This window comes from Drosophila sulfurigaster, chromosome X, assembly GCF_023558435.1.
Source record: "Drosophila sulfurigaster albostrigata strain 15112-1811.04 chromosome X, ASM2355843v2, whole genome shotgun sequence".
Classification (NCBI taxonomy): Eukaryota; Metazoa; Arthropoda; class Insecta; order Diptera; family Drosophilidae; genus Drosophila; species Drosophila sulfurigaster.
Genome location: NC_084885.1, coordinates 8291852 through 8318352, shown reverse-complemented (window position 1 = coordinate 8318352; position 26501 = coordinate 8291852). Strand labels below are relative to the sequence as shown.

The following is a 26501-nucleotide window of genomic DNA, read 5'->3' as shown; positions in this document are numbered from 1 at the left end:
TATCTATTTTGATATACCAAATGTAGCCATTGGTATTTTGTAGTATTTTTCTTACTATATTTATATTAGAATTTTAGATTTGCAATTTTAACAGATTAAATTGTCGAAAACATAAATAAAAACTTTTAAAATAAAGTTAAGCTATTTTCAATAAATTTTGGCTTAAGAAAAAAAAAAAATTGGTAGAGTTTGTAAAGTACTGAAATATGCCAAACGCTATCGATATATTACAACACTCAAAATATACCACGTAGTACTTAATAATATTATATATTGTATATTTTGACTGTTGTAGTATTTCGATATACAAAATATATAGCCTTTACTACATTTTAGTGTTTTTTGGTAGTCAAACTTGCTATTTATATTAGCGGCAATGTATCGATATACAAAATATATAGCCCTCGGTATATTTTAGTATTTTTTGGTATGTCAACTTGTCATATTTATATTACCGGTAGTATATCTATATACCAAATGTAGTTTTGGACATATTTTAGGATTTTCTGGTATGTGAACTTGCTATATTTATATAAACGGCTGTGATCCAATATTTATTTGATCTTTGAAAGCTTGTCTTTTATAATGTTTTTTATATAAGGTTTATTTTAGTCATTTCATTTAAAAAATTAATAATATACTACAGGATATCTTATAGTTGTGCATTGTCGCTGCTGTTAATGTTACACTGAAATGTTGCCATGGGGAAGAAGCTGGGGAAGCGTTGCCGACAACGACGACAACATGGAACTATGCATAGCAAAGGCAGCATGAGGGCAATGCACACACACACATATAGAGAACGTGTGTATGTGTGTGTGTGGCACGTAGTGTGCGTCAGACAGAGGCAGCTGGACGAGGCAGAGAGATGAACGCATGGCAAGGTGCGTTCACGCGTTGCAATGCAGCATTCGGAGGCCTGCGAAGCACGGACACGCTTACACACACACACACACACACACACACACACACACACACACACACAGGCAGACACACTCACACACATAGACACAGTCGACTGCTCGGCATTTTTGTGCACGGCGGCAGAAGTTTTTGCGGCCAAAATGGGCAAGCGCTTTGGAATTTTAGTTACGCTTTGTTGCCTGCCAACACACTCACACACACACACACATAACGTGTGTGTTATTGTTGTTGTCGTGCTAAGTGTTTGTTATGATTTATATTGGTTTTATTAAATGTTTCAACAACCTTTTGGCAAAAATTATTTACTGCCGCCAGGCACAAAACACACGCAATCCACAAAGGCAGGGGAAAGAGACGGAGGGGGGAAGAGCCAGAGAAGTGAGTGGAATAAAGAGAGTGGGGCTGAGGGGTCAACGTGTGTGGGGTCATGGGCGTGGCAACGTGGCATCGTGGCATCGTCCAGACACCGCATGTGACATCAGCACAAGTTGCAAATTTTTGCGTTCCGTGTGGTTAATGAGTTTTGGCAGCAGCACTCAAAGTGCAGCTTCCCCTCCCAGCTCCCACCATCCTCTTCAGACACTCACCTAACTCACGATTCGAAACGCCAGGTAAAGATTTTATTGACAGGTAGCCAGCCAGCGACGCAGCTGTGCGGCAGCTAAGCGTAATGGCAAAGCTCACTTAAGGCGCAGCTCAGCGTAAGGATAAGCCAAGTGCTTTTAGCACAGCGCTCACAACGCAGCTTTAATGCACTTACAAAAGCAATTCAACGAAATGAAATAGAATTATGCAAAGAGTTGATTAAAAAACGTCCAAGTGCGAAGTTTTTATGAATTTGAATGATCTATTTAATCTTTCAATGCGTTAATGAGCTTTAAAGCTCGATAAAGCAGCTTTGAGGTTAGTGAAAGCTAAGCTATAAGTTTTTAAATTAAATTGTAAGTACAACTAACCTCAAATAACACCTTTAAAACATTTTTAATAAGCTGCTTAACAAGTGCCTATAAGAAAAGTAATGTTAAAAAAATCCTCACACAAGCAAAATGGAAATGCAAAGCTTGAATAGTAACTACGATTATGAAATTTCAGCTTTTATAAACTTAGCAAGCTTATTAATACTATTTGCAATTGGCAATGGAATAAATAATCTACTTTGATGTAAAAGTAACTGTGATAGGCAAAAATTCACAGATTTATATTGATGAGCTTTAAAAGCTCATTCATATTTAAAAGCTATATGAAATTGAATAAATAGTCCACTTTGATGAAAAACTGTACAATATTGCAAAGCTATAATATACTTTGATTAACAGATTTATTTAGGCGCTCCCAAAAGAAGCTTTCTATTCGAATACCCCACGCAGTTAGCGTATCTAAACTAGTTTGTCGTTTGGCGTTTAAGCCGACGACATCGAGAATAGTCGAGGACATTTGAGGACAACATCCTTGTCGGCGGCGACGCACGTTTTTGACGGCTTTATTGTCCGCCCAGGCGGAACCATTCAAGGCAAAAGTCGCACCACCCAAAACACAAGGAAACCACCTGGTCACAGCACTACGCCAAACTTGTCTTTAGTTTCCTCACTCCCAAAAACAAAAACGACAACGAAAAAAAAAGAACGATGTTGAAAATGAGCACAAAGTGCTCGAAAGTCGCCAAGTCGTCTCTCAATATCTTACACACATTCTCGCTCTATATATCTATCTCTATATATATATGTATGTTATGTCTCTCTCACTCATTCTGTCGTTGTCTCCGTCGCTTTTACAGCCACGCACTTGAATGACTTTTCATAACTTTATAAAAGTTTGCACAATGCAAGCAAAGACGAGGACGAAGCTGACAAGCATTGAGGTTGAGACAACAGACAGAGTGTGAAAGAGATAGAAAGAAACTCTCTCTCTCTCGCTGTCTCCTTGCACTGAGGTTGAGGTTCAGTCGGAGGACGATGACGATGACGAGGACGAGGACGACAATGAAGACGCCTCGCCTGACAATGGCCACACACAACCGCGTGGCGACTTATGCGGGACGCTGTGGCACAACCATTGAAACTTTGCCACTCGCTCTGTTGGGGGTCGCAACGAAGGGGAAGGTAGTTGGGGAGGGGGAGGGGAAGGCTCCACCTTTCTTAGCTTGGCACGTTTCCGCCGCCGCTGCTGCCGTTTAGCGCCATTTGCCTGAAGTCTACACTTGAGCATAATGAATATTTTGCTAAATTGAAATGTTGTTCTTGTTGTGCCACTGCCTAGCTGCTGCCTCCTGCTGCCCCCATCTCATCATCCCCCTCCCCCTCCCCATCCACCAGCCACGTTCTCACCCTCTGTTCTTTTCTGTTAAACGTCTTTTGAGTCACTTTCACTTTATGACTTGGCTGCATAAATATGAAAAATGTAAAATTTAATATGCAATTTATGTCAGCGTAAAGTTTTCCGGACACCAAATACACTCAGCGAAATGTTTCTTTACTTAGCATAGTCTTGTATTTTTTGCAGTGCACTTGTAAAGCTTATAATTCTATGTTCTACTAAGAAAGAAAATTATTTTCGAAGACATTCAAAGAAATCATAAAAAAAATTGTAAACCAAATTCTTTAAGTAGTTCAATGATATTATATTGAAGATTTATAAAATAGCTAGTTTAATTTTAAACAGTAACTTTTTAAAAAAGATCTATATAATACTTAACATTTTTTTTTGAGATTTCAAAATCATAGAAAACTTGATTTAAAAACTAATTATTTTAATGTAAAACAGTACATTTTATTTAAAAGTGTCATAAATATATTCACAATTATTTTGAGACTTTCAAGTCATAGAACTTTGAGATTCAAAGAAAATGTTAATTCAAAACAAATACATAGACATCTATAAAAGGTACTTTACTCATGGCTCAACTACAAATAAATTAATTAATACAAATATAGCTAATTAGAGAAAACTTCTTTCATAACAAACCAATTAGTTAGACCTTAGACCATTTTAGAGAATGAATTTAATATTTTTCAGAAAACAAATTACGTGAAAATTAAGCTAAGTGTAAACATTATTTATGTAAATTGAAAATCATATTTTAGACTATAATAAATTGCGTAATATCGTGCTAAATAATATTTAAATTAGCATATTATATTTTAGAAGTCAACAAATGCTAACTTCAAAAAGTTGCTAGACTATTTTGCGCAGTGTATGCAGCGAGCTGTCAGTGAGAAGTGGCTTCCATGCCTGGGTGTCCTTTCAATTTGCATATTTTGTGCTTTGCTTGGAATGTTTTACACTCTAAAAGCCACGTTTCGTTTTTTTCTTTCGTTTTTTTTTATGTCTTTTGGTCATTCTTGGTTCGTTCGTACATTTTGTTTGGCTGAAGTTTCTCTGGAGTTCTTGTGGTCTATTGTCTGGGGAAATTTAGCGCTGTGAATAAGTGTGAATAAGAAGTGAATAGGCCCGAGTGGTGTGAGTGTGACGAGTCCAGTGTGTGTGTGTTGGCTGGACTGACAGAACTGCGAAGCTAATGAGTTGACTGACTTGAGTTGACTTGACTTCGAGCTGAGCTGCTTCAACCAGCTGACCAGCAGGCTTTACAACAAACAAATAAAAAAAAGCAGCTGTCAAATACTTTACACACTTCTCTTCTCCTCATCTCTCATTTCTCTTCTCTCCTTCGGCTCTCTTCTTGCATAATTGCGAAATCTGAGCTGAGCATTTGGAATGACTCGTCAGTTTGTCAGTTGCTTGAATTAACCTCAAATTGTATAATTGACTGACGTACTGATTGAATGACTGACTGCCGGATTGCTCGCCTGCCTGCCTGGCTGATTGACTGACAGTTGTATGCTAAATATGATTGATCGCGATTGTTGTTGTTATCGCAGCTAATGCCACAAAAAGTCATAATCATCATGCAGCCCAAAAAAACTCTTTATTGTCCATTGATTGCCATGAATCAATGAATGCCATCCACATTCATATACACACACATGCACATACATATTTATTAAACGACTTGTAACTGAATGAATACAAGTGTGTGTGTGTAGCTGAATACTAGCATTGATTGCTTGCAATCCGAGTGGCTTTACATCAAATTTCATAGGCTTCACACATCTCACAACTCATTCATTGACGTGTTTTTTATGCCTTCTCATCTTGATGAACTGGTGTGCCAGAGTTGCCACCTGACAATGCAATTGTGCATAGAATATGTGGGAATTTGCAATCCTTTTGAGATTTGTATTAATGTTGAGATAATTACAACAATTCTAATGTTAATTGAAATAATTTTAAAGAGTCCATTTTTTATAGCCGCTACCAATAGGGTAGAAGGGTATTATAACTGTGTGCCTTGGATAACAATCTAGTATATTTAGTATACTATATAAATATACCTAAACTAAAATAAAATAATCAATAAATATGAATTTAATCATCGTTTTAACTTTTTTAGAATACTGAATCGAACAAAAAAATCCCACTCCTTCATTATTATTATAATTCGCAATCATTTAATACCGTTAAGTTACAATAAGAATTTTATATATAATGGAAAATAAAAATTTAAAATTTTCAAAAATACTTAATGAAAAAAAGTCCAATTTTTATTTGGTTTTGGTTTTTTTCAGCAATCTTTGAATATTTATAATACTCGCACGTTTCAACTACTCCATCAACTGTCAGTTTTCGCTTTAGTTGTCAATTGAGTGTCTTTAGAGCTTAGCTCGCAAGCGCTGTTGCCACATTTCAGCAGCATGTCAAATTTCAGTGCATGTCAAATGAATATGATAACGAGCTCGCATTCCCCATTCCCACCACAAAACAATATAAATAAATATCTCAATAAATATTAAATACACACAATAAGCGTGCGCCTTCTCTCTATCTTTCTCTCTGTCTTCCTCGTTTGTTCAAATATTTATGCATTGTGATTAATGAGCGCATGCAATGCTAATTAATTTGATTAGGCGTTGACAAAAAGCTCAAATTAGTTTGGGGACAACAATGTCATCAGGGCGGGCAAATTATATTGTTGTGTATAAAATACCTTCTACTTGGATTACGTTGGCTTTGGCCTAACCAACAACAATGCAAATAAATTAATTATGTTAATCTGTTTACATGTCAACGAGCTGCCGCGTCGCTTGTGGTTAACGCAAAAAGTGTGCGCGGCATGGAAGGGAGGCATTAAAGTGGTGTGGTATATATATGACAGTTAATAAAGCAAACACCTGTCGCACTTTGGCATCGAGTGACGCTGATAGAGAGAGATACAAAGAAAGAGAGAGAGAGAGAGAGAAAGGCATTTGCTCTCCTCTTTTTCATTTGTTGCTCATACGCATCGTTGAACCCATCGCGCAAAACTTTTTAGACAATCATGAGCTATCCAATGCTGATGACGATGATGATGATGATGCAGATGATGATGACGTACATCACATACATACTAACTGTCAGCTCGCCTAAGACGTCATCAATTTAGCTCTTTCCCTTTAGCAACGCTTCTGCACTTTGCATGAAGACCGCAAAAACACTTTGAAGCAAAAACTTTTTGCGGTTCCTCTGAAGTGTGTGCGGGCGTCTGTGTGTGTGTGTGTGTGTGAGAGTGTATCTTACAGTGGTTACTTATTAACTAAATGACAACAACAACGGGAAAAAGAAGCGCATGAAAATGATGAGAAAGTGCCCTGAAAATGTCATTAGTAAAGCAATCAATGCAATTTGCCAGCACATCTTTTGATTTATGTGAAGCAAAAAAAAAGTGAAAGACTGAAGAAAGATGAACTGAGAAACACAGACAGCGCAACTTTATGACTAACATTTCAAAATTAGGCGAAAAAAACAAACGTAAGAAATCCAGAGAGTAAAAACAAGAGAAAAGCTAACCGTAGTTTGAGCTAATAAAAAAGCACTCTAAGTCGAACAAAAAAATTTAGTGTAATAATTACGAGCGAGAAGAGCAAAAGAAAGAGGAAAACTGCAAACAATTGCACTAAAAAAAAACATAAAAATTTTCCTGTAGAAATTGTGAAAAGTATTCAAATGCGATAACAACAACAACAAAGTATGAAAGCTACTGTAGAGTGTACTTGATTGTGAGATAAAATAGTGCAGTATTATTCGAAAAACTACTAAAAAAAATACCAAAAGCTATATTCCGATATACTCCTATTTAAAAAAAAGAAAACATTTTTTATAAAAGCAAAACAATGTGATCTTATTCTCAAAATATGCCAAATATAATAAAGACTATATATGGTTTATTGATGTAGCATATATGTGTCTAATTTCTCGTCTATTTATCCCGACCAAGAATACATATAACTATACGGGGTCTGCCTGTTACATATATTTCATGACGACACAAATATATAATATAATACCCTTCAACCCTACGGGTAGCGGGTATAAAAATGCACCGTATTTGTAACAAAACAAAAAGAAGATTGCGACTGGGAATCAAAACAAATATATGTATATGCATTAAAAGTTGACGCTGATATGATGTGTTTACTACAAGTCTATACACAGTATATGCCAAATTAAATATGTCAAGTTCTTGCGTTTATCTTGAAATATTTTGCATAGCTAGATAAGAAATTCAACTATGATAGAGCTCGAAATTTGGGCCACATATATGCTAAATGTGTTGTGGGGGTGTAGAGAACGTGCGCGATATAAAATAATAATAAGAAAATTATAGTTCAATGCGAGTGACAAAGAAAATTGCAAGTTTAATATAGTTACATTGATAATACTCATTCGAAGCTATCATAAATCAATTTATGAAAAAGGAAGTAAGAAATCTACTGTCCATTGCGGTGCGGTATTATTCTAAAAATGTGGTAACATAAAAATACTAAAATATTCTGAAATTTATATTTGGTATATAAATCGAACTCTATATTTGGCATTTTAGTATATTACATTAAAAATATACCATATCAAAATATATGAACCAACTAACATACGAATGCTAAATACCTTCTACAAATTATATGTGATCGCTACAAAATATTCACCAATCCTTATATTGTACCATATGTACTAAAAATCGCTTTAGCTTTATTTATTATAGATTATAAATTACACTTGCTAAAAGCTGATTTCATTTCATTCTATCTCTCTCTCTCTCTCTCTTCTCAGCTTAATCAGAATCACAAAATTTGTTCAGAATTCAGAACATGAAAACAAAACCAGATTTTATTCAACATTTTCATGCGCTTTCGCACCACTGTGCCATCATTGTCGCTGATGAGCCATCGTGCACTTTAAGCAAATTAGTTACGCAGCTCATGTTCACTGGTCCTGTTTGCGCTTCCCCCTCCCCATGTCCCATATTCCATATCCCATCTCCCCATCATGACTCTTTGCCCCTTTCTGCCTCTTGTCACACACACATACACAATTCAACACATCATTCCGTGTACATGTGTGTGTGTGTTGGCAAACAAATTTAATAAATAGCTAAAGACACAAAAGTCACAACCCTTTGTAAAATGCCAAAAACTCGCAACTCCAGCGGGAGAAGCTTGGATTGCAGATGTCTGGGTGGTTGCTTTTGCTTTTGTTGCTTTTGTTTTTTGGGTGCTTCGATGGCACTTTGGTGATGGGTGATTGGGTGACTCGAGTTGCCAGTTGCGAGTTGTGAGTTCTGCTTGCTTGGCTGCGACTGTCAACAGACCACAAAAAAGAAAAGCAAAACCCGAACCAACAAACTGTAACTGAAGAAGCCATCGTCGTTGCCATCGTCCATATTCATATTTACTTAAGTTTATGGCTCGTTCTATTTGTTCTTGTCAGGGATATTGTTGTAACTGTTATTGGTTGTTGTTGCTGCTGCTGCTGCTGTAGGCTGTTTCGCCTTTGCGGCCAACCACATAAAATATAACACTTCATTTTAACATATTTGCGAGGGCCCGCCCCTCATTTGTTAGCCGTTGTTTTGTTTTGGCCAAATGTCTTGAGCCAAATTCATGCGACGCCTACGACGATTACGACACTGCTTCAACAACAGCTTCAACAGCAGCAGCTGCCTCTGCGACAAGGCACAGTGGGCTAAATTGGCACGCATATTGCACACTTTTTAGAATGCCCAACTAAGCTAAACAATTTAATGATAATATTATTGAGAAAATTAAACAATATATGGTTTCAACTTTTCAATTATTTAAATTAGATCACAAATTTAGCTTATGACCTCTCAAAAGCAAATTTTATTATATTCGATTATTTTGTAAATAAATAAAAGTCTTGCAAATGCTTAGCAAACAACATTGAAAGCGACTAATTTAATTTACAGTTTCTTTATGAAATTTCCAGCACAAATAAAATATTGTCAAAATGATATAATTGTTCATATTTTTAAATATTGAATTATTGATATTGAATTATTAATTTATCAAGTTAGTTGATAATACATTTTTGAGTTGTTCATCGAACAAAAAAAAAAATACATAAATAAATACAAGCTAATAATTGTTTTTATAAATTTTTGCAGGGATAAAATAAGGAAATCGCTTTTATTAAAAATAACTATTTTCAATAGTTTCTTTAATCAACTTTAAAATAAAAAACAAGTACGAATTTCATAATAACAAAAGAATATATAAGCAAAAAATTCAAGTAATCTTCTCAAATTTTGTAGTAATTTTTTTGTGTACAAAGTAATCTGGCAAAATCTGACCTAACATATGAACACTTCAGCCCACTGTGCAAAGTTTCAGAGTGCTTGTATTGTGTGATGCTGAGACAGAAGAGTGAGAGAGAGAGAGAGGGAGGGGGGGAGTCAAGGGGGAAACGTTGGCGTGTAGTTGGTATTTTGGCTATACTACAAGCACTACTATATCTATCTCTGATGCTGTCCGCCGTTACGTAGTTTTAGCAGCATCGCTGTTTGTTGACTGCCGTTGACTGGCCTCATAATTTATATGCTAAACATATTGCGCTTATATGGATTACAAAAATATTTCTGTCTTTCGGCTTTTTTTTTCCGTTGACGGGGTTAAACAGGGTCCTCAGATTTTGCATTGCCGAAATCCCCCCAAACGAAAAATGTTGGCTGTCAAATGCAGTCAGTCGCCTTTGAAGTGGAACCACGAATAAAACGACCAAAAAAAAAACATAAACTCCATGTCGAGTTTTAAACATCAGCGACAGCTGAGTAAAAGGTAGCAGCTACCTTTCAAAAGATGATATAAGGCGTGTGTGTTTATAAACATCAGTAAAGGGCTTACAAATTGTGAGCAAGAAATCCTCTTCACAATCTTTGCAAAATCCCATTTGTATTTTATAATGAGCAAATGCAATTTTCGGCAGATTTGTGTAAGCATGAGAAGCAGAAATAATGGATTATATTCAAAGGGTGGAGATTGTTGTTTTTATCAGACTTTACTTCCTTGTTACGTCGAAATTTATATTAAAATTCTTTTGTAAAGAAAATCTTAAATGCTCTCTATATATAATATATATTTTTTTTATAAAGCTTATTATTAAAATTCGTTTTTACTACCTTTATTTATTTGTACATAAGAAATATGCTATAGCAAAATACACCTCTTCTTTCATAGGAAGAAGTTATGGAAAAGTACACCACGTTTTCCATAGGAATAAGCTGTGGAAAAATACACCATTTTTGCCATAGTTATATACTAAATTTATACTAGAATGTAAGTATAAAATTTTCAGTTTTTTTACTTTTTATAATTTATAACACATTCCCCTGTTCTTTCTGCTATTATTCTAATAAAGTTTGCTAGTTATCATTATGTTTGAATCCTATTTTTTACAGTTTGATAAATTCACGCTCAACTTTAATTTGCTATTATCCTAATAAACCTTTCTGATTTTTACTTAATTAAAAGCCTTTCCTGCAAACCAATTATTATTTGTGAATTTGCATTTTTGTTCGCCTATTGCGCATTAAGAATAGACAATTATTAATGAGATGATTAAGTTGCTTCCCCCGCATCACTTGTGCCTAGCTTTTTTATCACTCTCATTATTCCATTGTTTCCTTTGTGTTATTGTATTGTTTGCTCTCTGCTGTTGTTTTCTGCTATTCTCTAAACAACATTTCAGGCTGACTGCCTCTGCCTGCACCTCAATGGCATTCATGCATTTTGGCATTCGCATGAAGCGCTCAACGATGCGTGAATCCATTCGCCAGCTGAACTGTGACTGTGACTGCACACAGTAACTGCTACTGTGACTGTGATTTTGACTGCGACTGCGACTGTGACTGAATGAATCACAGCCACAGTCGTCTGTCTTCCCTGACCAAGGTCGAGCTCAGCTGGTCAGCAGAGTTTCAAGTGAAATATGCACAGCAAAGAAATGAGAAAAAATAAACTTAAGCAAAGTAAGATCGACTGTGCGATACGTGGTAGCCATACATTATATACATATATGTATATATATATATATATATATATATATATATATATATATATATGCATTAAGTATTTATCAGATACTTTATATGGAATTTAGGAAATGAATCACAAATCATTTTTACAAAGAGCTACTTTTTTTGGTGAAATTTCAATTGTTGTAAGCCACATTTGCAAATATTTCTTTTTAACAACAAACTTTATAAACTTCAATTCATTTGATTCATTATTTTAATTCAATTTTATCCATACATGATACAAATCATACCTAATGTAATGATGCTACATTTACATGACATTTGAAATATACTAAAATAATTGTGACGCAACTCTTATCAACAATTTAGTAGAAATCCAAAAAGACAACAAATTTCTACACAAAATTAAATTTTGAAAACTTTTTTTTTCTGATAAGTATCTGTTCTTTTTTTATAAACTTAAATATACTACCATAATATCAATAATGAATTAACTGTAAGTTCATCTGCACAGTAAAAAACCCAACTTCAATCTCTTTACAAGTTCTCTTTATAAAAAAAGGCTTATAATAAATCTTAGTTTCCTCACGATGTATTCTACCGATCTGCCTAATTCGTAGATATATGTTTTTAATACCAAAAGTGCGCATCGGTAGCAAGTTTCAACAACATAGCTCTACAGTTGAGCGATTGGCTGGCAAAATAAGCAACGGACAGACGGGCAGACGGACGGTTACCAGATAATCAAGCACTGGTTCTGCCCGCTTTGGGGAATGTCTGGGTATGAAATCTAAGCAATGTCAATTTGGCGTGACGTTGCGGCAAGTGGCATGTGGCTAGTGGCTAGTGGCATGTGGCATGTGGCATTTCCTTATCGCTAGCGTAATTTGCACATTTGACACTTACCTATGATGCACATTGTGAAATTGACTCTGTTGACGCGTTGTTGTTGTTGTTGTGGTTGTTGTTAGACGACGCTGCGCTGCAATTGCGCTGCTGCTACTGCTGTTGTTGTTGTTGTTATTGTTGCTTTGGTTGCTGCGACACCACAGCGGCAACTTCTGCAACCTCTTGACGTCCGGCGAGAGGCCAACAATGCGCGTGGCCGCAGCACTCGCGCTCAATGGTGACGTCATGTTGGCCACATCACTGGCATCCGTATCGGCGTCTGCCTCCAGCTCAGCCCGTTGCTGTTGCTGCTGCTGTCGACGCGTTGAACGACGTTGCAGTTGCTGTTGCTGCAACTGCTGCTGCTGTTGTTGAGGTGGCGATGGCGTCGCCAGCTTCGCTGTAAAGCGGCGACGTTGCAAGACATTCGATTGCTGCTGCTGCTGTTGCTGCTGCAGTGTTGTCTTGCTCGGTGTGGTTGCTGCTGTTGCTGTGGCAATTGCTGTTGTTGGTGCTGTTGTTGATGTTCTGGCCGTTTTGGCAGCTCGCAATTTAATGTCATTTAGGCATTGTGGGCGTGGCAGTTGACTGTTCTGATACTTGTTGTTGTAATTCTTGTTGTTGTTACTGCTGATGTTGAGGTTGCTGATGCTATTGTTGTAGCTGTTTTTGCTGCCAATGTTGTTGTTGTTGTTATAATTATTAATTTTACAGCCATTGTTGTTGGTATAATTGTTGTTGTTGTTGTTATTGTTGGTGCTGTTGCTTAAACTTTGCCATTGCTGCAACTGCAATTGCCTCGTGTGCTGTTGTTGCTGCTGCTGGTTTATAGTTGTTGCTGTTGCCGTCATCGTTGCCGCTGTCGCTGTCGATGTTGCTGTTGCTGCTGTCGCTGTTGCTGGTGTTGTTGTTGTGCCATGATTCGGCGCTGAACGCAAATCATTCAGCATCACATCCAGATCGCTGGCCAGCGAACTCAGCAGCTGTAACAAAACCAATAAAGAAAAACACGAGACACATTAATTTAAAAGCTGCAATTAAATGTCATATAATCGTATATCATACTTAAATAAAATGAACCATCACTCAAAACTAAAATGTAGAGCAAACGATTCGATGCACTATTTTAGCCTTCACCTGATTCGACATCCAAGTCGAATTTTATAACAAAGAGATGATTATTATTAGTAGTAGGATTATTTTATTAATTACCACAACGATTCCCTTGAATTAATCGGTTACTAAAACATGTTTGAAAACTTTAACTATTTGCAGGAAACCTAAAAAAATTGTTGCTATAAATAATATAGAAACATCTTACAACATCGAATGTGAGATATCGCTACACATTTTTCATGAAAGAAAAATAGTGCGGTATTTGGCTTAAAATATACCAAAATAAAATACTAAAAAAATACTGAATGCTATAATTGGTATATGATATTACATTAAAAGTATACATATACCATAGCAAGTAAGACCCTACGAAATAAAATATTTAAAAAATACTAAAATATGCCGAAATGTATATTTGGTATTTCGATATGTCATTGCCTTTAAAATATACCAGATTGTTAACCAAACCAAGTAAGTCCCGACAAAATAAAATACTGACAAATTTAAAGTATAAAGACCAAAGTGTATATTTGGTATAACAATATACTATTACATTGAAAATATACCAGATTTCCAACGAAAGCAACTAAGACCTAACTACTGCAGCCGTTTTTTTTCCACATATAATTATTTCTTAAATAACTTCTAAGATTTTCCCGTTTAAACTTAATTTATTTAACCGCACAGCAAATTTGAATTCATTGCCAAACCCAAAACCCTCACAGCAGGGAAATACAAATCTGCATTCGATGTCTGTGAACCGATTGATTTCCCACAAATTTTTGAGTAGCAATAGTTTTGCAATCAACATTTGCATAAACTGGACTTCCAAAGAACCTTAAGCTGCATTTGCGAAATACATGAAGGTGAAAACGGTTGTCTTGTCATTGGAAAATTGCAATTGCCATACAGAATCGATGGATAATCAAGAAATGAAGAAGTAAAAAACCAATGTCTGTCAAGTTTTTCTGGGTTAATGAACGGATGTCTCAAGTAGCCATAGACTTGACACAGACAATCAAACGCTGTTGCTGACGCGATCTCTCTGACCATGAGAATCATTCTAGAGTTTTTTGTAATACCCTGTAGCTAGATTGTTAGAAGGGTGTATGATATTTATTTGATTTTAGATGTCTTAAAAAAAACTCGAGTAAAGAAACATTTTAAAAGTTATTTTAGAAATACTTTTATATGTCAAGGAATAGCAACCGCAATCAGTTCTTGGTTGGCTGACAATCTGGTATATTCTGTACTGAGAGATATTTTGTGTAAGATACCAGAATAAATGCAAAACAATATGGTATTACTCTAAATATATACCGAATTAATATGCCGAAAAAATTACAACAATAGTAGTACTATATCAATATACCAAAAACAGCTTTAGGTATATTTTAGTAGTTTTTCGGTATATTAAATTTGGTATATTTCAGTATTTTTCGGTATATTAAATGTATATATTTTAAGATTAATATGACACTATTTTGTTTTTATTCACCATGGGTAGCGGGTATCTTGCAGTCGAGCACACTCGACTGTAGCTTTCTTACTTGGTTTTCTCATTTTGTATAGGAAATGACACTTTCCGCACACTGTGCACATTAAGTGTGCAATAATACATATTTCTGCTTGATAATCTGGTATATTTTGTATTATGGTATATTTAGAATATCGTAATATATATTCTTCTTAAAATATATCAAATAAATATGCTGAAAAATACAAAATTATCAGTGCTATATCGATATACCAACTTCTTTCTTCGTTTTAGTTTTCAGTTATTGATTTGGTATATTTTAATACTATGCTGTTTTGGTATATAATAATACTCTTTTGCTTTAAGGCAAGTCTCACATTCAAGCACACTCGACTAAAGCTTTCTTGTTTTATTTTTTACATTAAATTATAGTTTGCTTTACAGATTTTTGATTTTTAATTTTGTTTGATGTTTGTATATTTATATTGGAATTCTCATCAAAAATAAAACTGACGCAGTATCATGTAGTCGAGCCGTTGAGAATGCATTGACTTTCATGCAAATTCATGCCCAATAGCGTCTGGCACTTGGAGGAATTTCCGTTACACAAACAAAGCGCTGGACTTGCTGTTGCTGTGTTGCTGTTGCTATTGCTGTGGCAGAGTGTTTGTACCTGCAGCAGTGCCCGAAAAAAAGCACTGGAAACTGGTCTTGACTTCCGGCCGGTGGCATCGAGTGGGGAGGCCTTGACGAGGCTGACGATTAATCGAAAACGCCTTTAATAATTATGCCACAGACAGTTGCGAATAACGAATAACGGGTTTTTTTTTTTGTGGGGTTGCGGTCGTGCTCCTCAAAAACCAAACAAACAGAAATAAAAAAAATGCTGCCACATACGAGAGTGCAACTTGCAACGTGCAACATTTAAGAAAAGTCTAAAACAACCTCAACCACAACCGGCTCCCACGCTCTGTGCTAATTTGAGCTCCACTTCAGTTGTTTTAATTTTTTATTATAATTTTTCTCCTTCTCTTTTTTTTTGTTTTTTGTTGGTTTCAGTTGCTGTCGGTTTTGCGACTCAGCTCATTTGCTTTTGTTGTATTTGCTGTTGTTTCGCTGTCGTTCGCTGTATTTATAAATATTTCTACAGTTTTTGGCCTTTATTTTTGTGCGGCTCGCAGAGTTTTGCGAGTTATATGCAAATTTTTGTGGGCTAAACTCAAGTGGAAAAAACGGCGACCGACTTTTTGACTGCGACTGCGACAGCGACAGCGAGAAGCAAAGAACACAGAGACCTAAAAGTACTATGTTACACTGTAATGGAGGCTGTGAATAAATCAAGCAAAGAGATATTTTTGTAGTTATATGAAATGGGGAATGCCAAATAGTTGGGTTCATCGATAATTGCTTGGATAAATAGTAGCTGGGGAGAGTTGAATGGCCCCAATTTTCAGTTATAAAGCATGAAATGCAAATAACTCGATGAAATATTAGCAATCATTTCACAACTCTCGTTGCTAAAAAGTTTACTTGTTCAATTCATAAAATATCTATAATAAGATTGAATTCCCCGACGCTCTAGTTACTTTCATTTCCTCGCTAATTTCAATTATACTCGCATTGTGCGATCCTCTATTACGTATTCTCTTTTGCTCAACTCTTCTCTCTAATTTTAAACCTCGCCCCCCCTCCGCCTCTTCTCCAACAATTGCACTTAACGTCTGCTAGCGGCACTTAATGCATGTCTGTAATTTACACAAGTCTTGACACCTCTTGCTTTTTATGAGGCACATACAAATGCACAGATGCAGTCGCAGTACTTATAAGTTGCACCACATCACGCATACGCCTCATTGCACACTTAATGTGCACAGTGTCGTTTCCTATGCAAAAGGAGAAACAAAAATACAAGCCTTAAACATATGGATTATAGTGCAGCACACACACACTCACTACACTCCACACACACACACACACAATCACAATATGTGCAGACAGACCAGCCAATTGAGCAATTGACACAGCAAACAAATTCAAATTGAAAATGTGGGCAAAGCAATGCAAAAATAATAATAACTCACACACAGAAAGATGTAAAACAAGCAGGAGCAGACAATGAAGAGCATAAACGAAGTTTTAATACGCTACTTGTTTAAGCAAATGTTATTAAAATAAATAAACAGCTGAAGAATATATAATAAACACTCTCAAATTAATAAATATACAAAATATTGAATTATGTAAGACTAAACTCTAGTTAATACAGTCTAAATAAGTAAACGTTTTTGAGAAATATGAAGAAGGTAATTAAATATTTCTAAGTTTAAAGAACCTTATAAAAATATTTCGTGAAAAAATGTGGAGAAAAAATGAACATAATCAAATTATCAGAATTTAAATGAGCAGAGGCGAAGATAAAATTCGCTGCAACAATTCATAAAACGAAGCTTATAACCTTGGTAATGAAATTTTCAAAAAGTGAATATATTTATTAGTATTATATTTAATTGTTCCGTTTACCTTTTTTTATTAAACTAAAAGAAGTTTTGAATTTTGCCAGAAATAAGCAAGCCTTAAAAACAATTCAGTTTTAATTTATGATCGTCTGCTGCAAACTTCAATTGGCTGCGCGACTGCAAATTTCAATTTAGAGATCAACAAATGAAATCAAATGAAATCAAGAGAACGCTCATAATAATTGTTACGGATCAAGACGAAACGGAACAAGAGAGCTAAACTCAACTGTGCTCGACTGTGAAATACCTGCTAACCATATTAAATAAAATCTAAGCAATGCGGTATTGTTCTTAAAATATACCGAAACTATACCACAAAAATACTGAAATATGCCAAAATTCATTCAACATAAGAAGTATTACTCTTAAAATATACCGAAAATAAACCACAAAAATACTGAAATGTATCGAATGTCATATTTAGTATATTGAACAGTAATACATTCAAAATATGCGGTATTACTCTTAAAATATATCAGAATAAATTCTTAAAATATACCTTAAAATACTAAAATATACCAAAGGCTATATTTGGTATACTAAACTCAAAATCCATATAAAAACCTCAGAAACTATAAGAGATAGAGATATAATTTTTGTGTTTTATATAACATAGAGTCCAAAAACAACGGACAGACAGACAGTCGGACAGGCAGACAGACGGACATGGCTATATCGTCTCAGTTGTTGACGCTGATCAAGAATATATATGTATATACTTTATTAGGTCAGAGATGACTGAAGACTATATGTAGTATATTGATATACTACTACATTTAAAATATACTAGAGAGTACTAAATATACCAGAGTGTCAAACGAAGCAACTCAGATGACTCTTTCTTTCCTGGCAGCACAAAGTTATAATACCCTTATATCCTATGGTTAGCGGGTATAATAAATATGCAGAAATTATGTGAATATACGCTACTTAAACGTAAATGAAGTTACGATCTGGGAACACGACTGACTGACTGGACATTGGACATTGGACACTTACCGCAATGGCATCCATCACAGCATTAACCATTATGAATATCTTTGTTGTTGTTGTTGCTTGTTCGCGTGGTTGTTGTTTCTCTTGTAGTTGTTGCTGCTGCTTTATCGTGGCTTCTTATGATTTATTTGACAGTCATGCAAACATTTTGCACAATTTCAATTCGTTGCTGTCGTCTTTTTTTTTATTTCTTTCTCTCTTTACTCAACTCTGCGACTTCGAGTTCAGTTTCAATTTCAGTTTCAGTTTCTGTCGCCGTCGCTGTTTCAGCTTCTTCTTCTCCAACGTCGCTGCGTCCTTTCGCGTCCCGCGCGCTCTTCTCAAACGTTGAATCTGTTGACATTTAATTAACGTGCTCGATTTGCTTATGCGGCAGGTGGGCAGCCTCACACACAGAGAGAGCGAGAGAGAGAGAGAGAGAGGCACATAGACAGAGCTGAGCGTGTGTAGAGAGCTTTTGGAACGTGCTGGCTAACTGTGGACAACAAAAAGATTGACATCGAGTTAGTGTGCTTGGGTTATAACCACTTGAGCCCACTTAATGGGCGGCTGCCAAGTGTGCGAATAAAAAGCCATAATATATGTATGTTTATACACTGCAAAATCAGTTGGCTCCAAATACTGAGAACAAAGACCATGATCAGAGATTATTGTGTAATTAAAACTAGTCTGCTTTTGCTTTTGCTTGCGCTCTAAGCTCGGTTTTTATGTGAGAGTTCTGGGAAGAGCACAACAAACAGGGAGAGAGAAAGATTTCACAAAAAATAAGGCTCATTTAATTAAGCAAAGAAGAAAGAACAAACAGAAATTTTCTATAAAGACTGTAAAAGCCACAGCAATTGTTGCATTATTTATCAACAATTTTAACATTAAATTGTGTTAATGAATGGAAATGAAAATTCAATTTTAGTTACAGCAAAATTCATTCACACACAAATTTCAGAAAGAAACAAAGAATAAAGACAAATTTCTATAAAGACAGAAGAGTAGCAAAAATGTGCAATAATTACTGCAAAATTTATCAACACTTTTCAAATTAATTTTTATTAAATGAAATGAAAATCTAATTTTAGCCGTAGAAGAAAATGACAAACAGCGAATTTCTATGAAAACTATGAAGAATAATTATAGCAATGAATATGAAGTATAAGTATAGCAATATTTATCATAAATTTTTATTAACGAACTAGAAATTCAATTTTAGTCGCAGCAAAGCTCATTCTTAGAAAAGAGAAAGAAAAAAACCAAACAGAAAAATTTATTTTAGCATTTTTTTAAAGATTGAAAAGGCTACAAAAATTGTTATATTAATAATCATATTTAAAAATAATAAAAAGCAAATTTTAGTACCAGCAAAAATCATTAGTTTGCATCATGACAAAAATAAAAGAAAACAACAAAAAGCTAAAATAAAAGTACGCTTTTTTATAAAGACAGAACAGTTGGAAAAACTTCAATAAATGCTATAAAATTAAACAATAATTTCAATGACTATTTTTTAAACGAACTCACAATTTTAATACCAGCAAAAAAAAAGTAGTAGTAAAAAACGCAGTATTACGAGTATTTTCCAAATTTGTCAAACATTGTAATACTTATTTTAAAAAAATATTAATTAAAATGTTAACTATTATTATTATTAGAAAACCGCGTTTCAGCTGCAATGAAAATCAAATTTGAGTCGCAGCAAAAATCATTAGTTGGCACCTCTTTTGTTTATGACAAACAATAGACAAAGATTATTTCCACCTTTCGCCTCGTGAAAAGTGAAAACTTTCCAACGATCATGATATCACAGCGAGTTACCAAATCGTAATTGATAAAGCTACCTCATATGGCATGGTTATTAGCATAGCATATCTGTAGCAAAGTCCATTATAAGCTTCAACTTCAACACTAAATGCGAGATGAAGCATTAAGCGTTGAGAGCTGAGACGATTGAATTGAATTTTTGGCTCAGTGCGAAGCTCGGAATAGCAATTGGTTTTGGAACCCTCGCAGACAGTGTAATAAACCAAATAAAAAGTGAATGTATCTTACAGATACTCGTACTTTTAATTAAAAAACGAATGAAACGAAAGAAAAAAAAAAATGCTGCGCCGCAGCTTGCAGAGCAATCGCTCTGTCCAAACATTGCCGAGATGTTTGACGATGTCAGTCCGTTTCTCTGTCTGCCAGACTGTCTGTCTGTCCGTCTGTCCGTCTGTCGGTGTGTCTGTTTGGTCTGTTTCAACTGTCCTAACCACATTGCGCGACGCATTAAAATGAAAACTTGTTTCACGTATTTTCCACAATTTTCCGCATTTTATGCTCATTAATTACATTTTCATTTCCATTTCCATTTGCATTTACATAACCATTTTACTTACTTACATGTCTGCCATTTAATTCATTTTTATTTAATTCCCAAACCCTGTAAGCTATAAAAAAAAAAAAAAAAAACAAGTAAGAAAACTACAGTCGAATGTGCCAGACTGTGAGTTACTATCTATCCAGTTGTTAACCATATTTTACCAAATATACCTAAAATATACCACAAAATACTAAATAATATACCGCAAAATAATAATAATATACCGAATGCTATTTTTTGTATATCGAATACTACTAAATCCAGAATATCCGGCATTATTTTTTTTAAATATACCGAAAATATACCACAAAATACTAAAATTTACCGAATTATATATTTGGTATATCAAATACATCCATTCAAAATATCTGGTATTATTCATAAAATATTCCGAAATTATAGCGCAAAAATGTTCAAACATAGTATTAAACACTATATTTGGTATATTTCATAGTAATACTTTCAAAATATACGGTATTATTCTTACAATATATCAGAATATCCCTTTAAACTACTGAAATATACCAAAGGCTATTTTTGCCATACTAAACTCAAAATATAACATAGAGTAAATTAAATTATAAATCTATTTTTTCTAGTCGCTGAGATTTAAATCGTCAGACGGACAGACAGACAGACAGACGGGCGGACATGGCTATATCGACTCAGTTTACTTGATTCACTAGTCATTTTCTTTGTTTTTAGTACATTTCTCAAATCAATACTTTCGTGCAGAATTTAATATTTAGTTCTTAACTTCCTGAATTTGTAAATTTTTAATATTTATTTGTTTTTTTTTTATTATCTAATTTTAAATGAATATAGTTTAAATGAAATAAGCTTTTTTTATGTCGACAGCTAATTTTCGACAAAAAAAATGTTTAAAATAAAAATGTTAAACCTGCAGCGTATCTCATAGTCATTCATTCAGTGCCGTTGAACAACACTTGCTACTTGGTTTTTAATATCATTAATTTTTTGGTTAACTAGCTCAGAAATGTGTGTAAGCAAGCCTGTTCAAAATTCCTCAACAGTTGACGGAAGTTGAATTGCAAATTGAAGTGCCAGCGATTTACACGATTTGATAAGAGAAAACACTAAAACCAAAAAACACACATCAGTAAAATAAAAAACAAACAAAAAACAACTCAAAATGCATTCGAACTACGCGCGCTTTTAAATCGGCCATCAAAATAATCAAACCAACAACAAAAAAACAACAGATACAGATACAAGTGAATAAATAAAAACAAAATTAAAATAAAATAAATACAACACGCGAAACGCGTGAAAAAACGCGTCAAATCAACGCACTCAACTCGGCAGCAGCTGCAGCTGCGCAGTCGCAGTCGACGTCTCAGTCGCTGTCGACGTCGCCGTCGCAGCTCATTACTCAAGCTTAAATGCATACGAAATGAGCTGTTGTCCCGGGAGTTTTATTTATTTAAGCTCCATTGTGTATATAAATTGTTTATTATATGATTTACACTCTATGCACAACGTGGAGTGCTTTGAATTTGTCATTAGTCGCATTTAGATCGTAATTTAGCTGCATCAGATACAAATGCAAATGTGTGGAGAGCACAAACATATCTTGATGGAAAGTGAAGTGAACAATGCACATTATGCCTCGAATAACGCAATTCGTGGGGTTATTGCTTCTCTGGCGGAACGAAATGGAACTGGAATGCGCATATTCTGCGAAAGCCAATAGAGATTTATAAAGTGCAAATTGCAGTCAATTAGAGAGGAACAATGGTATTTGGAACAAACAGAAATGCAATTGATATTAATGAAAGTGGAACATATGCATATGCTACTGAAATAACTATAAACTTATAGAGATATTCTGAGAACAACGGAATTTGAAACAAACAGGAGAGTATACTGAAATTGGAATTAATGGAAGTAGAATGGTTATGCTACGAGAATAATTTAATAAAGAGACTTAAACGATGGAATTTGAAACAAACAGAGGAATACACTGCAATTGAGATAAATGGAAGTGGAACATTCATACGCTATGAGAAGAAATGTTAAGTAATAAAGTTATTAATAATTTACAGAAACGATGGAATTGGTATTAATAGAAGTGGAACATGCTACGAAAAGAACTGTAAGCTATTAGAAATACTAATAAGACGAGTGAAACGATAGAATTTGAAACAAACCGAGGAATAATAGATGTGGAACATGCATATGCTGTGAAACGAATGGTAAACTAATAGAGAAATGAATAAGGAGATTACAAATTGCAGCATAACAGAGCGGAACGATAGAAATTGAAACAAAATATGGAATATGAGTTGCATACATTGTAAATTGGGGTTTTACTTTGCATGGGGTTTTACTTTGCATGGGAATGAAATGGGCATGGAACGTACATATGCTGCGAAAATAGATGATATTTTTCAATGATAGCGAATTTTGTCACAACAAAAAAAGGAAACTATGGAATTTGGAACAAGCTGGAAATTGGATACGTTGAAATTTAAATCCGAACTAATGGAGTAATTAAAGCGTTTGGTGGGATTATAGTTTGCTAGTGGAATAAAATGGAAATGAAACGATCGTTTGATGCAAAAATAACGATAAGTCAGTCGAGTTCTTAATAATATTGCAACACAAAAGCGAGGAACGATGGAGTTTGGAGTGATCGCGCTCCTAGTGGAATGAAATGGAAACGAAAAGAAGGAGAAAATAACTGTAAAGCATCCATAAATTGAGGAACTACGGCATTTGAAATAAGTAGCACGTCAAACATGAATAAGAGTTGTATATATGAATAAGACTTGCATATTCGCACATAATTATAATAATAAGAAAAGACAATTAAGTAGTGACAAAAAGTCTTAAGAAAAAGATGAAATTTCAACGGCAAAATACAGAAACATTAAGACATTCGATGCGCTTCATGGAAGTAAACTAGATACTAGGAAACAATATTATGGATATAATTATTTACTGTAGTATGTTTACTACTTATGACGCTTGAAAATTGTAATACAATGGAAACTGGAATTATTCCAGTCGACACTTAAGTATAAACTAAACTGATATAACAGACCTTGCTCATTACAAAAGATTGTCGTTTATTTGTGGTGATAATATTGAGACGCGCTGCTATAGTTAAGCTAACTAAATATTTACCGAATGGCTAAAGAGCATTTGAAGATCGCTTTGGGGCATCAAAAGATTGCTCAACTTGTTGATGCTTCTTGTTTATGTTTACCATTTTTTTTTTTCTTTTTTTTTGTTGTTGTTTTGTGTTTCCTTCTTTTTCTCAGTTTTGAACCGGCTCATTAGCAAATGGTGACATATGAGACAACAACAACGGCAACAATAACATCAGTAACGACAACAACAACAACATATGCGACTACAGAGATTGTGTGAGAGGCATGAAATTTCAGACAAAGTTCCAATTCCAATTCCGAATCGAGTTTTCCCCCACCATCCGATGCAAATTCAAATTCAAATTCCCAAAGTTTGTTGATTCAATTTCAATTCGAGTTTGAAATTTCAATTTGAATTCGAAATATGCATAACTACAATATTTTGTGTTAAGGTAGCCAAAGACAGCTGAGGAAAAGCGTAAAGCGTAAGTTAATTAACTGATATTGAGCCATAAATTGATGGCACACAAACACACACACAGATTCAGATACACACTCGGATATGAAGCTGAGAGCGATAGCTGCGACGACAGCTGTGAGCAGCTGACGGCAAGCACGGCTTCTCAGATACAGATACATTGCTTGCAGATACATTTAAATCAAAGTAGTTCCCAAGTAATATTTGTTTGCTGCTTCTGTTTCTCAGTTGGCTTCTTATCAAAGCGAGTCTTTTGTTTTGTTTTAGTGATAAATACGAGCTCAAACATAAACTTCAGCTCTGTCTCTCTCTCTCTCTGTCTCTCTCTTGACTCTTTGCTGATAAGCACGCACATTGCGCACAGCGGCGACGTCAGCAGCAAATTGAGGCTGAAGGTGATTTAACGTCCGCATCTCAAGTGTCGCCAAGGCGATCGCATTCTTCGCATTTTGAGTCAATTGATTCCGCAATAAATCAATTGAAATGTGCTTCTTTTTTTTCCATCTGTGATAAGCGTCAATCGTCGATCGGCGATCGTCGATCGTCACTGTAATTGAAATGCAGCTCCCTTTTTTTCCAATTGGCTTGTCCTTTTTAATCAATGTTATTTTCGCACAATTGCTGGCGTCAATAAGTGAATGCGAAGCCATCATCAATTTGAGGGCCGATACGCTTGCGTTGCGTATCTAACAGATACTGTATCTACCGCTGCTCTTTCACGTCAGCGAACAATGCAAATCAGCTTGCGCAAGGTCAGTTTGTTCCAATTGGTTAGATACTTTTGACACACATTTCGCTTATCGCTTTTCAAGTCAATCTTCACACACCCGAACTCGAGCTCGAACTCGAAAAAGAACTGGTATTTTACAATATGGAAATCAAGATAATACCCAAATACCTGATATCTGATCGAGATACATTGCAGTAACACCTCGCCTTGAAACGGGTCGCACAGCATTTCGTTTGCTTGTGCGATATTTATGACACTTTATTATATCTAAATATGCATTTAAAGCTTACATATTGCTTGTTTTTTTGTTTGTTTTGTTTTGTTTTCTGCATATTATTATAGAAAAAAGCAGAACAACCACATAAATTAGATACTAGCGACATTATTTAAATACTAAACGGAATGTGGTTTGCATTCCAAGCCAAGTTTACGATTTTCGGTTTATTTTTAGCCGAATTATCACAAGCGTACAATTTTAGAATGCCTATTTTTTTACTATCAGTTTTTACAGATCAGTTTTGACAATTTATTGGTTTCGCTAAGCGATTGGAATACTCATTAAAATTTGGTATATTTTGTTATCTATAGTATATTTTGAATGTGGTAGTTATTCGGAATTTTTCGGAATATTCATGTAATTTCATATCGTTATACCAAATATGGCTTTTAGTATATCTTGCATCCTAAATTATTTAAAAGTATAACTTTTCAGCTGACTTTAGCATTAATAAAATAGCAATAATTTAATTTTACCATTAAATCAAGACAGCTTCTGTATGTAAATTACTTTAATACGCAAATTCGTATAAATTTTCAGTAAAATAAAAAGATGTAAAATCGGTATTTTCCCTTAAATATACTGAATAAAATACGACAAAAAATAAATATACAAACAAATATACTAAATGTCATATTTGGTATAACGATTACGTTGATATTCGAAAAAATACCGAATTATGCCTACGCATATGTTTTGGTATAACGATATACTACCACATTCAAAATATACTAAAAAGTACATAATAGCAGAATTCTGAAAGCATTTTCAATAAAAATAAACTAAAAATATACCAAATAAAAATACCAAAAAATACCGATATATACTAAAATCCTTAATTGGTAAAACGAAATGAAATTACATTCATCTTCAGAAAAATACCAAATTATACTTAAAGCTATATTTTGTATAACGATGTACAACCATATTTAAAATATACCATAGAGTATAAAATATACCAAATTGCAGAAACTGTTTTCAGTATTGTCACGCCAATCATTCTAGCCTATTAGACATATTTATGCATTCATCTGAAAAGGCAAAACTATTCTTCTATTGACTGTATTAGGCCACACAGAGGAATCGACTCTTACTTTCTGGAAATGGAGAGCGAGAAATTGAAACAGAAACAGAAACGAACAAACAAACAAGCAAAGAGACAAACAGAGAGAGAGAGAGAGAGAGAGAGGGGGGATAGACACGGTGCACATGCGACAGCAATATAAAGTATGACAATACAATGACGACAGTTTGCACGGACGCCAAA

General features: G+C 34.7%; 1 protein-coding gene across 2 annotated transcripts in view; it reads right to left on the bottom strand.

The window, feature by feature from the left end:
• The window catches only part of LOC133849417 (protein sprint), a 137678-nt gene that overhangs the window by 106895 nt on the left and 4282 nt on the right, over nucleotides 1-26501 (bottom strand). For both annotated transcript variants that reach the window (XM_062285477.1, XM_062285478.1), the window contains exons 2-3: nucleotides 18284-18755; nucleotides 12194-13158 (exon numbers count right to left, since the gene is read on the bottom strand). In XM_062285477.1, coding sequence (XP_062141461.1) covers nucleotides 12194-13158; nucleotides 18284-18313 — 995 coding nt within the window. In that variant the 5' untranslated portion in view covers nucleotides 18314-18755. The remainder of the gene's footprint in view (nucleotides 1-12193; nucleotides 13159-18283; nucleotides 18756-26501) is intronic.